This window comes from Pieris brassicae, chromosome 8 (genome assembly GCF_905147105.1).
Source record: "Pieris brassicae chromosome 8, ilPieBrab1.1, whole genome shotgun sequence".
Lineage (NCBI taxonomy): Eukaryota > Metazoa > Arthropoda > Insecta > Lepidoptera > Pieridae > Pieris > Pieris brassicae.
The window spans coordinates 12,468,113-12,482,502 of record NC_059672.1 but is presented as its reverse complement, the minus strand read 5'-3'; the positions used below and the strand labels follow the sequence as shown (position 1 = coordinate 12,482,502).

General features: G+C 32.2%; 1 protein-coding gene and 1 long non-coding RNA gene across 2 annotated transcripts in view; both read left to right on the top strand.

Annotated features, from left to right (window-relative positions):
• The first annotated feature begins 364 nt into the window (after nt 1-364).
• Nucleotides 365-2,553, top strand: LOC123713246. The gene is made up of 3 exons (XR_006754165.1): nt 365-490; nt 1,599-1,725; nt 1,968-2,553. It is a non-coding gene; the product is annotated as an uncharacterized LOC123713246 (long non-coding RNA).
• A 5,988-nt stretch (nt 2,554-8,541) lies between these two features.
• LOC123713695 overlaps nt 8,542-14,390 on the top strand; it is a 66,217-nt gene continuing 60,368 nt past the window's right edge. The window contains exons 1-2 of the mRNA XM_045667510.1: nt 8,542-8,800; nt 11,971-12,107. Of these exons, the coding sequence (XP_045523466.1) occupies nt 12,073-12,107 (35 nt within the window). The 5' untranslated portion in view covers nt 8,542-8,800; nt 11,971-12,072. The remainder of the gene's footprint in view (nt 8,801-11,970; nt 12,108-14,390) is intronic.

Sequence of the window (14,390 nt, the reverse complement as noted above, 5' to 3'; positions counted from 1 at the left end):
GTTGATTACGGTCTATGAATAGTATGCATAACAAATAACGTCAACAAAACAAACAAAGGTAACTTAGCACTAAGGCGACATCAAATCCCACATGTTTTCTTTTCACACAAACTCTATATAATTTTAATGTTTTTAGTAGGGATGAAAATACCTTAGATAAATCTTATTTTTATTCATAAAGAATTTCTTTAACTTTGGGATGTTGTCTAATATTAATAAGACCTTCACATCTTGGTTCCAGACTTAAGAAGAATTTATAATTTGTCTCTCGACTTTACATAAGTACCTACACTTATGTTACAAAATGTTTACTAGAATATTTCTTTGAAGACTTCGAGCATGATAAGCCAGATAAGCTATCATCAGATAAATTCATTTAGTTTAAAAACATATTGACATCTAGTAAAACGCAAAATATAGTGTTAAGAAAATATTTAAATATCAAAAGGTTAAATCTGAACCCCGTAAAATCAAAATTAATTTAATTTCGGTAAGTTTTAAACGTTATTATTCTTACCAGTTTACTAATTTAAAAAAAGTCTAAGACTAATCAGTAGATGTGCTTGTAGGAAGGTGAGGTTGATTTTCGATAAGTTAACTTATCAATATGGCAAGACTTTTTCATGTTTCGACAGCTGTGACACATGGTCATCTAATAGTTTTTAATAAATAAAAAAAATGTCATAATTTAAAATAGAAGAAAAATATACCTAAATTTTAGGAGAGAATTATTACCTAACAAGGCGTGGGAAAAGTATCTAATAAAAGCTATAAAACTGCACAGACACACATTTTAGTGTCATCACGTACGCTTAGTCTCGTGGCGTCAGTATTTTCTCAGTCGATTAAGTTTTAAGTTTAAATAGAGTGATTACAAAATTAAATACTTAGTAACAATGTTCGATTAAATTACATTTCAAGGATCTCGACGTCTTGTTCATACTGTTGTTATTTTATCTATTTACCAGATATGAAGTATATAACTTAATTTAATAACAAAACCATACTTGTTTTCTTCGATAGTAACTATTTACAATCAGCAATTCGATCTACTCGTCTTCATATTAAATTAATAACAACTAATACGAGAAATCAATATGATATAACTACATTTGTATATATATACAAAACTTACAAATTTTCACAATATTTCCAGTGAGAATAGTGTCTTTAATCTATGCATTTTATATCATAATTGAACTAACCGAAAGCGTAACTAGAAAAATTAACGAGACAAATTAGTGCCTTAGATTATGTAAATGCTTTATAATTAGGCAGATTAATGTTCGTGTTCTAAATATTTAAACAAAAGCTTAAGAGAATGTAAAAATTCCCAAAGTATAAACAATAATATTCTCGAAGACAATTTGAAATTTACTTTTACATTCCAAACTTTTTATATTAAATATAAATTACGTGTCGTATGAGTGAATAAATATTCTAATAATGCTCTCATCTAAAAAAATCAGATACATGAAAACAAATATTATTCATATAAATTGTTTGAAATTGTTTTTGATTTTTTATACAACGTTTATATATATATATATATATATATATATAAAGCATTTCTGATATATTATTATTTTCCTTTCCAGAATAGATCTGTTTCCTACACCAGCTGCCCGGCACACTACATTCATCTTAGTATCCACTTAAGAACATACAATTTCTCTTCAAAGTTCCCAATTAAATTCCATCCAAGCATCCGTAGATTATAAACAGGTAAGATTTACACTTTCGTGCTGTATGCATAAGCGTAGGTCAAAAGAGTAGAACCGTCATTTTTTATACTCTCTCGTACTCGCAGAAAAAGATTGACGTCCAGTAAAGCCTTTACGTATATGGTAGGCCAACAGAAAATAATTGAAAGACGTCTTTTTATCTTCCCGAGTCGTACTATGTGGCACAATTAGAATATCACCCAAAATATCAGAATTATATTTTTTTCTCATGATCATTTACAGATATGCCGCCTCGTCAGGACCTGATCATCCAACCGAGCCGGTTCCAGGTGGAGCAGACCCGCACACCCCCTCCCCCTCCCCCCGGTCGTCTTCAGAGGCCCCCCCACGACCACCCCTCCACTTACATCGCCTCGCAAACAAGACGGAATACTGCCGCTGCCACACGAACCAACTAGAGGTTTTAACATCGAATTTGCTGTTATAACCTGTCTGTACTAAACATGAAATTAAAATGATGAGAAAACAGCAAGAATAGTGAAGGCATTGTTATGGAAATCTAAATTTTATGAGTGCTTCAACTATAGATAGGAATGAATTATTGATACAATTAGGTTAGTTTTAACGGCCGTAAAATTAATGGAAATACAGGCTGCAGTCGTACGAAATACATATGTATGTATATTGTATATAGAAACATGTCTGTCTTTAGGTTTCTGGCTTTTTTAATCATATTTGCGAATTCCGACTGTATTATGTAAATTATGTGGTAATAGCTATTTGTACATAAGCCATTTTAAGTAAGTGTAGAATATGTGTAGACTATTATTGATATAAACATATAATAAATAGTTTTATCAAAAATAATCATCAAAAATTATTATTACAATCTACACCTCCTGAATTTGAGTTACTAAGGGAGTAGTTACTAAAAATGATTAGAAATTTTTTCAACAGTTATGATTCCAGCGATGATGTAAGTATTATTAAATGCAGAAAGTTTTGTTCTTATAATCTATTTCACAAATAGTTGCATAGTTGAGATTATAATAGGATAGCTGTTATTAAGATTAATAATAATAAAAATAAATAAAATTTCGTAAAATAAATATTACCGTAAATGAAATAGTTTTCATATATGTCTATCAAAAGATGACACAGGCCAAATTAAATAAGTGGATTTATGGTACACGAAATTTAAAAAAAAACATTTTGCGTCTTTAGAATTATAATGGATACATACGTTACAATATACATTGTATCTACTTACAATGAATCTACATTACACAAAGTTCTTTGTTATTTTTAACACGCTGACATTGATTTACGACGATAATTTTTAACAAATCGTACAAACCAACTCATTGTTTTTTTTATTTTTTGCATTAAGGTCGTTGGCTTGCAATTAAATGCATACATTAAAATTAATTCGGAGTTTAAAATAGAAACTTTAATAGATTTTCGATAAAAGATTGAGTAATGCCAATGTGAATTGCAGGTGTCATTATTCCCTCATTTAATTGATTGGCAACAAACAGTAAAAATAAACACGACCGCAAGTGGCAGATGTGGAAGTATGGCAACGTCGCGTTATCGACCCGTCCTCCAGTGCGCTGCGTGAAAGGCGCATTTGATTCCTCGTTCGCTCGATGCTACTAAAACAAGCTTCGGGCGGAATGGAAACTCGTTATGTGTTTTTAATGAATGTGAAAGTTATAACATTTTTTATTAATACAGCTCTGCCTCGCTGGAAAAATCCTAATTTTATATTCTACATGAATATGATAATGTTATAAAAATTAAATACTCTAAAAGTTATAGTGATACAATCTGAATAATAGACGAGACGAATAATAGATGTTTAATAACATATTCAATTTTTTTGTAAAGAAAGCAATAATTTCAAATGGCTATTGGTATGAGTGGTATAATTCAACTGTAATTGTACTTTTAAAAAAATGCTCCTACCTTATATTCTTCTTTACTCAAACACTTACTTACTTACTTCTTACTTTTATTTTAATATTATATTGTCTAAGTACTTATTGTTTGACTTTCTTTAAGCAAAACTATGCTAAAATATATAAAAACAAAATTAAAATTAACTACTAAATCATGGGAAGCTTGTTACTAATAGACAACTCTTGAAGCTTCTACAAAATAACGTTTAAATTTTATTTATTTACAAGCAAAAGATAATTCCTGAGTGACTAAAAAACTAATGGAAAAGTCTAGAAGTGAACGGTCCGCTCGAGTTCAATGGCAGCTATCAATTTACATACACTTCACAAGTAGCGATATTGCTGAAGAGGCATTTTTGCATATACACGTGTCAGCTTAACGTTATTTTTAACAAATGATTTTTAATACGAATATATGTAATATGAATTGTAGCTTCATACTACATATCACATATATTAGTTATTAAAGCCACAGGATTGATATATAAGTGTATACGCACAAGACAATGATAGTAATGTATACGTCCTGGATATGTTTGTTAGATTAATTTTTAAATTATGATAAAACATTCAATAATACATGGACAGTCTTATATATAAGTCACGCGTATCAGGGTTCAGTCTTATATAGAAGTCAAAGCGGATCAGGGTTCAGTCTTACATGGAAGTCAAAGCGTATCCGCAGCATATAGTGGTCGTAGGTGATATTTTCCAGCATATTCAAGGTATTCTAAATAACACGTTTTTCTGAAATTTTCATTAACAATGTATTACTATTTTAAATTAAAAAAAAAAAAAATAAGGAAGTTACCCACATATTTACATATTGGCAATAGGTGATCAATCTTCTGTGTAGGACATACGCCTATTTTTGAGTCATTTAGGGGCTGGTTTCCCTTACTGTTCGAGCGAATATAATTCCGCACATAGATAGAAAATATCATTGGTGCACAACCGGGATTAGAACGTACGTTATTAGGATTGATTCGTGTCTAAGCGCGGAAATTGAGTCCATACCATATACTACATACATAGATTGATTCGCGTTCGACCAATGAGACTGCTCAAAAATAGAAGCAATGGCTAATTTCATATTCGAAAAACAAGGGTGACCTTAGAATATATGAATAATATTGAAATAAAAGAATATGTACTAGGCACCTTATTGAATAGGTATTATACTGGTATGACCTAATCGATAAGATGTCGAATCGTGAGTCATAATTTAAAAATATAGTTGTGTATAAAAGAGTAATAATTATCTTGTTATTATTTATTTACTCGCAGGTAGGATGCACATCAACAACAGATTGTCTATTTGTGAGGCAATAACCTAAATATAGAAACCTACAATCCATTCAAAATAAACTAAGATATGTATATTAAACATTGTAGGTTAGTTGTAGACTGGTATTTTATTTTATAGAAAATTATTTTTATAATTTTTTTAAACCTTTTCTAAATACTTCAGTGTAATCAATCAAAGGATTAGTTTGATACTGGATATATTATACTTTTCTTTAAATTCGTATATAATATAGCAGAACACCTGAATAAAATATGCAAGCCTACCTGCATACGTTGTATAGCTTAAATAACGAAATAAAACCACATGGTATATTCCCGTAAAATGTATTAAGAAATCTAAAACTATTCGTTTTCTAGAAAAAATCTTTTTCAAATGTAATTACAGAATATCCTGTGTGTGTGTATATATACTGATATATCGTAACCCCCATCATTGCTATGCCTAGCTGGGAGCTAGTTTATTAAAATTCAAAATAAAAATAGCAGTCTAAAACTGGAACGTAACGTATAATACAATCCTTACGCGAGGCGAGGTTGCCGCACTTCTTGTTGCTCGCATTCATTGCCGCATAGTGTATTCTACAGCGGCGCGCTAGACATTCACCGCACCCGATCTTTTTCAAAGATATCTGACGTGGCTGAGTGAGTTCCACAGACACGCCTTCGGTTCTCGGAAGAAAAAAATAATTGTTGCTTGTAATAAATGCATTTCTTAGAACTTACTTTTGCCTTTAAAATGGTACAGTGCAAATAAATTATACTATTGGAGAAGTATCTGCGTTTATTTTATTAATTTTTTCGCCAATACGCCTTTACTGCCTACCAACCCGAGAAAATAGTGTTTAGCCGGGAATCGAACGGAATTGGGACCAAAAAAGATTGGGAAAGAAAAAAAATCTTGGCGTTCTATGTTATCATTTTGGTCATTAGCAACGCAAAATATTCGATCAACATAAAAACGTTTATTTAGTAAGTACTTAATAGTATGTCATAAGACACACATTAGTTGTCTTTGGTATTCGAACTTTAGGAAACTTTACTTACGAAATAGACAAGTATCAATATATTTGCCACACCCATAAACTACATAACTATATTTATAATGCATAGTTATATAATTTTGGCGTTTAACTTAAAATTTTATGTCTTAAAGATGTGTTTTCTAAAGGACTTATAGTAAACACAATTAGTTTGTCGTAAAATTATATTACAACCACCTGGACACGGGGAAATTATTTGGGCTAGATTCATATTTTGTGTACGAGTAGACCAAATTTTAAACAAAAAGTTATATCTATATCATAGACTATCAGTTACGAATTCATTCACGTGCTGAATATATTATATAACATCATATTTGCGACGAACTCTATGTACATACATAAAATGCATAGATAGAACCATAGAATTAAATCAGGCGCTAGGGGGCCACTGGGGTGGGAAAGGGGAGGAAAGAGGGCCCTCGGGGAGGTGAACGTTATAATTACGGCTCCGCTTCCGTGAAGGTCACATGAATCCCCTGATACGCCATTGGAGTTGGAATACTTGCACTAAAAAGTGTAATCCTGTAACAGAATGAGGTATGGGAGAGACACACTGTTTCAGTGACAGCTCTATCTATATGAAATATATATTATTATGTCGCCAGAAGAATATCGGTTGACAAACTTATGAGCACTGTTCAGATTTTAAATGGCTATGTAATGGTATTGTAAATATCTAATTATGTTGTAGTATATATATTTCTGTGCGAGTGTGAATATGTTTGATGAATAGTTATAAAAACTATTATCAGGTAAATGCCGCAAACAACATAAAGAAAACCGTAAAGTCTTTTTATAAATACGAAAAGCGACCCGTCTGCCTAACCATTTACTCGCAAATTACGAAAACAGTGTCATCGAAATATAAAGAATATTCAATTTTATTACAATGAGAATTTAAACAAGATTAAAATCTTTTTATTAGTTACAAAAGCTTAATAAAATTAAGGTTTTCTAGTTTTAGTATTGAGATGTCATTATAAGTCTACACCAAATAACTAATAGAACATGTAGGTAATGGAGTGAAATTAAAAATTTCTATTATTTCAATCGCCGAACGCTTTAGTGGCCATGGCCATAATCATAAACTTTAAATCAAATTTCGTGTTGCTACAATAAAAGATACCAAAAAACAGACTTAGTTTGGGGACCAATTACTGCACCTGAACGAAGCCATAGTGATGTGGAGAAGGGTGTCATGGTTGCAGCTCCTTATAATCTTGTGAAACAAGAAACTGGCGATGAAAAAGAGTGGCGAGAGAGAGAGAGTGGGAGACATTTCATTGTCAGTTCTTCGCGTTCGTACACCCTAAACTTTAGAACTGGCGATAAATGAATATTTAAAATATTTTTTTTTTTTATTTTGGTTCATTTAGTCAATGTGGATAGCGATAGATATATAAATTTAAATGTTCGGTCTAGACTATGCAGTTTTTTTTAATACATATGTATTTTAATAATTGCATTGTACCATATTATAACAGAATTTTGTATTACGTTTAGGTTTTACGTGCGTCTCAATTATATCTTTCATTTCATGCGAAGTTTAAGCACTTGGGAAAGGCATAATATATACATAATCGAACTATGTATATACGAGACGTATATGTAGTATGTATTTTGAGCTCAATCTGTAGATACAACGAAATAGAAAACAATACATACTCACTATAAAAGTTATTTCTTTAAGTAAGTAAAGTAAATCTCAAAGAGGTGGTCCCCGCAACTCAGTCGATGTATCAATGCTTTGTTTCGCTGGGGATGGATCGATTCGATCCTAAAACTGTAAATTTTACAAATTACTTTCATTAATCAATAAAAACCCCACTTTAAACTCAAATTCGAAAAATCCTTCAATCAAAATCCTCCGAAAAACATAATTTATATTATATATGTCTTTAGTTTAGGATGTTTAATAGTAAAATTGGATTTAATATTTACTACTATGTATTTACTAATTGGATTTAATATCTAACCCAGCAGTAAAAAGTTCTGGAGATATTGCTCTAAATTACCATAATGATAATAAAGAGGTAATGTCAAAATGGTTATTATGTTTTAAGGTACTTTTAGAAATGGCTAGAACTTTAATTGTTTCCTACGAATACCAAATAATATACTAGTTATGATTTAGGCTAATGTGAAAATTATAGTCTGCCTAGGCAACTAGAGGTGTGAGATTAATCATAACCGGGTAGGTAAGCACAGGGATTTCGCCGTCTTAAACCTTAATGCGTGGAACAAAAAACGTGGCACGGCGCGGCAACGTCGCACGACCGACGACCTCGTGTTATCGCCACCCGCGGTGACGTGATACCGCGAAAAGGTCACCAACTCACTAGACTCTCCATCCGCAAGCGAGCCCTATGTAGAAACCTTCTAGATAATCAGGTTCAAAATGATAATACCCCAAAAAACATACTACGATCAAACTTTTCCTGCGGGTTTCGACGTGGAATGCGAATATTTTCCGTCTCACTCATTCGCCCGCGTCCCTCTCGGCTCCGCCCCCCTTACATAGCCGCGCCGCCTGGCGATCGCACTGCGAAACAAACTATACACCGTTGCCACTCCGTACCTATAATTTCGCTAGACGTAAATTTCATCGGAAACAGTTCAATGGACTTTCGTAAATCTCAAAACGTATCAAGTACCGTGTAACACGTGGTAATCTAAGAAAGTGTCGTTAAATATTTCTTATATATTAGTTTATGTGAAAGAAAAGTGATAAATTGTAGCCGCGCGTGTGAGAATCGTGACGAAGTCCCGTTTGGAAGATTCTACATCCGTTTTAGGTTTAAAGGTATGTAGTGGAAAACGCTTACAATTTCATATTTTAATTTAACATTTAGAAAAAGTGCATTATGAATGTTGAGATATGTTAGAAAAGTGTGGTATACACTTTCATAGATTTCGTCATCAACGCGAAATAGTTAACTGCGTAAATAGATGACAGTAGTGATTTTGTTACAATGTGCTCGGTTACGATAGTGAAATCTTGGCTTTAGGCCTACACATCATTGCACGAAAAGGCACGTGCATAAAAGTTATGTAAGACGATAAGCTAATCATGAGGTGGCTGTGTTATTTTTGTCCGAATGCTCTTTGGTAGTTAAAATAAATACAGTCGATACCCTCGACTCTGAGTGTAGAAACGATCAGGCGGACTCCTCTCATAGAATAGGCCTAAATTGCTCAAGGACACTCCCTCTCACTCCCTTTAGAATGCCTCGTTATTCTCGATAATTGTAAATACAAATACCAGTAAAATAAACGCAATTCACTTTATATAGAATATTGTTTAGTATTTCTGTTTTAATTTGGGATGAAAGTTGCCTAGATTTATAGTAGTAGTAGTATCCTCCATACTACTACTTGAACTGATAAAGTATGTCATGATAAATTATAAATTGTTTGTTTGTATGTACCTACTTTCTTTTATTATTTGACATTTAAAGAAAAAAGTAATCGGTTGGTAGTCAAATTAATAATAGACAATATGTTCAATAAATACATCCAACAATTAGTCTAAAACAAAATAATTACACGAAATATCTAAATGGATGAAGAAAAGTTTTAAACAAGTTCCCGACAAAATAAGAATAATTCTAGCCATTTTGGCAAATTAAATAAATTATGAAAAATCTATAAATAGGTTAAGATTATCAGTAGTTATCATAAATATATTGGTGAGATTCATCCATCCATCATCAATCCAATAAATTTTTGACGTAACTAAGGCTAAATATATTTATTTTAACATACCGTAGTCATAGTTCGCTCTAAATTTCACCCTGAGTGTCTTAACCAATCTACAATGGTACTACGTAGAGTACATATTATATATATGTTAAATTTTTGCTTAAGACTAGCCATCGCAGCCGAGGTCTTTCTGTAATATTTATAAGTAATACTAAATCTAGAATTGCTGCTGGCATTTAGAGATGCCACAGAGCACGTTAAAAACATGTTTGTAGTATTTTTTTAGTATTCAAGCTGTTGTTAACTTAAATTAGTGTTTGCCCCAATTCAAACATTATCTGCAAATAACAATTTTGTCGTATTCACTAGTATCGTGCTATATAACTGACTAAATAAAGGTTATTCTAAAAGTCATTATGTGAAAACATACATGATACATATTTCTATAATTTCATTTCCTGTTTTATTATAGGACCATATTGACTACATATAGCCTTTTTCTATTTAAAATATATGCCAAAAATTGTATTTATAATTATATAACGATTTACAAGTAATTCGCGTAATAAAATACAGCCATTGGACCTTATCGCTTACAATATTATCGAATTAATGCACTAAATAATCAATTGCGTTACAAAGTTAGCTATAAATACCTATATGTAGACCATCTATAAAACATATTATTTAACAATATATTTATGGACCCTCTCTGATTCTTAGTTACTGTTTTGAAGTATGGAAGCCTGCTAGGCCCATAATTTTATATATAATTGAACCAACAAAACTATAAATACATAGGACACATTAGTCATGTTAGAACATGGCATTATGCCAAACGCCAGTGAAATATGTATAAAAATACCAAAGATATATTTATTATCTAAATTTCTTGAGCTATGTATATGACATTTAATTTTGCTGGTTTTTCTTTTAATCCTACAAAAATGTTAACTGTGTAGGTATTTTATTACTATATTTCGTTATTGTACTTACACTACATACATATATTATTATTGATTTAGCCATGTAAGTTTTTAATTCAAAGATTTTTCAAATGACTATAACTTTATAAGAAAGATACATAATGGATACAATCATGATGAGTGAATAAATGAGACTCTTTATGATATAAATAAAATAGAATATAATAACTAAAATTAAAAATAGTACTAAGGTTATGGTCCTCCCTCTGTACTGGTTTAAAACATACTGTAATGGTAGGAAGACCTGTAAGTGTACCCAATGAACCATTATTGATTATTATTGCAAACATTGGACAACTTACTATTCTTTTGGCTGTATATTTGACAGAGATGGTTATTTTTGTTAAATAAACATCAAAATAGTAAAAGTATTGTGTTATTTTTTATTTATCATATAATCTGTTTTTGGTCATGTCTTGGTATTTCTGAAATATAAAGTGTTTTTGAAAGGTGAACTTGTTGAACAATATTTGTTAATGGAATAAAAGCTATAGCTGAAGCTCCACTTGGAAGACATTCTGTGTTGGACTAGAAAATACAGAATAAGCTTAATTCCATTAAATAAAATCATTACAATGTGTAGTGATTCAGAGTAACAATATTATTTGTGGCTTCATATACAATGCTCACATCCAATTAGGAAGCATTAGCAGCTGGGTAAACAGTATTAGATGTGACGCGATTTTTTTTTCTTTAATTCAGGTGACGTCAATACATGCCATTCTAGGAATTATGAGCTTCATTTTCTAGGCTGAATTGTTAAAAAATCTTCATCGAATCATTCATTTTTAAGCGATGCCAGTGTGTATATAAGTTTGAATATAGAAGTAAAGAATCACGACCCGCCAATAGATAATGAATAGGATGGTCAACTTGAGACAGTCCTCTGTTGGTACAAAATGCATTCATGATGTGTTGGATACTCGTAGATTTTTAAATTATATTTAATAAGAGCAAAGTAGCCTTTGAAATTATATAATCTCAGTGTACGGTTAATGTAGTACTAACTGTTCTTTGACCTTTTATTCTGACAAAATCTATTTATTATTCAAGATCTGTTGCTGAACAGTGACTACTGAGAATCGTCTGCTGTTGGGTTGTTTTTCGTTGAACGTTATGATAGTAATTTATGTGAAAAATTTATTTGTAATTTACTTGATAATTTGGTGGATATGCAAGAAAAAACTGAGCTCTTTATAGTTGTGTTGCTTTTGCTACATTCTGTGTTTAGGTTGATAAATCACGACTTGATGTATGTGTAGTGTAAAAGTGTTGTTTGTTACAGGTTATCGGTGGTGTGTGCGTGCAGTGTTGTGAGTGTGTGTGTCAGGATGGCTAGCTAGCGGCGGTATGCGCGCGATCCGCTAGCCATGCCGGCCGCGGTCTCATGGCGCAATATACACGGACTCAGCCGATGCACAGGTAACGTAATTTATACTTTTAAATTTGCCATTAGACCTAAAATTCTCAGACTCTTCACTGTTACTATAAGTATAATCTGAAAGTTTTCGTCACACTAGGCAGTGTTGGCCTAGTGGATTCACGACTCAAAAACACACGGCATGCCTTTAGACCCTTAAATTAACGACGTGTGTCAGGCACAAAATGAATATTGCCAAAAAAAACTAAAAGACGTCCATCGTTTTACTTTTTAATTCTGCCAAAAATTTGAGTATTTTAAAAAATAAACCAAAACCATTAGGTACTCTAGTACTTTCAAATTATGGTCTGGTTCTCTCAAATTTAAGGGCACGTATTTCTAGGCCGCGGCTTAGCATAAATCTATTCTTAACTTGCTTTTTAAACCAGCTTAAAAAATATTTCCATCTTATAATCGATCTGAACTCAAAAACTTGTTTCGCCGCGAATAAGCATTGAAATGTGGTTATACTATTGAGAACTCAATATAATAAAACTTGGAAACCAACCACACTAAGGAAACATGTCTTGCAACAACAACAAGCACAACGTTTATTATCGCCAGTATTTATATACCTTATCGGACATTAAAAACTCATATTAAATTACTCTAATTTCTTTTGTGTTTTAATGAATGACAGCTTAACAACGCTAGTCACACATCGCCATTAGTATATGACCTTGAATGCCTTCGATAATGGCACAAACAATCGCGCGGTCGACGCACCTTTTATCTTTGTATTTCGTTAAAATCCTTTTATGACACACTGTTGTTCATATAGCCTTATGGTAATTAATAGCATGAGGACCCGTTCAAATTTATCACGTATTTGTTCTACGCAATCGAATTTTGAGGTCACGAGGGTCGTCAGTTGCGTGGTGTATCCGGGACACATACAGGTTAAGTGTATATCACCCAGGACTATTATCTGAGATTTGGTTTAGTAGTGTATATTTTTTACGTATCTGTCATTGTCTGCCTAGTCTTAATAAGTATTTAAAATAACCAGAGAGGCTATGTTTAGGGATTGCCTGGATTCCAGCCTTGATGCCTAATATTACTAAAACAAGAAGTAAAGTTACTGTTTTTGAATGTGACCTCTATATCTCGCCTGTAATTCTCTACCCACCAATTTCTGTCAAGACAAAAAAACTCGGAGGTATTACGTAAGGTAGCCACTTGTTATTTATAAAAATGTATTCTCTAGATCGTTTCAAATTGCTTATTGCTGTCTTTTAATAAATTTATCAGAATCTTTACCGGCAATCGAATGTTAAGTATTTTGACTAAAAATATTAAGCGGCAGTGTCATTTTTAAAAGGTCTAGACAGTGTATTTGGAGAATCTAGGCCGAATCTAGCAAGTGATTGCTATTTAAATTCGTCGATCGTTATCAGAATATTTAATTATTCATTGTGAAAATTACATTCAAGATCGCCCAACGAAAAGCTTTATATATAATTTAAGAATTGTGTTCGAAGTGCACGAATCCACTTATGCAACTTTAAAACTGGCCTTCTGTCCCTTCCTACCAAACCATTTTTTGGTGGGTACTCGAACCCACGACACTAAGACGATAATAAAAATTAATTTAAGCAGCATTTAACAATTTAATTACACGATGTCGTGCCATAAAAAGATGTCCATTACTTAGAGACGGTAAAATTAATTCGAACTTTAGCTGTTGTTTGAAATCACATATACGTTTTATCTCTACTAGCATATTTTTTTGTATTCCATATATATATATTTAAACCCTGTAAGATATTAATAATGATATAAATCATACTTTTAATACTATACGTATTTTTTATATATTTACTCATTTCAATTACAATTAAATTTTTCCTGTTAATGCCAGTTCCATAATGTTTTAATTCACGCCTACAGCAATTACAAAGGGATCGAAGGAACTATATTATAGGTACTACGTTACACGTATAATGTACGTATAGAACTGTGAGTCGGCGATACAGCTGATCACGAAACTGTATCACGCGAAACAACGCGCGACGTTGCCGCGCCGTGCAACAGTCGTACACAGTGCGAGGTTGCCGCCCCGCACCACTCGAGTTGTTTGCGGTGCCATTGGAAAGCGACGAGTGGCGTTAACTTATATTTTTCGCATGTCTAATGTGCATTAAAAATATTTTTTCGTATGCCGGTTATTCTTTACTAGAAAAGTTTGTTCCATATTAAGTTTCCAATTCAACTCAAACTCAAAACTAACTTGTGTAACATTATGCGTAACAGAAGATGCTTTATCTACGTTGTTAGGAAGCAAG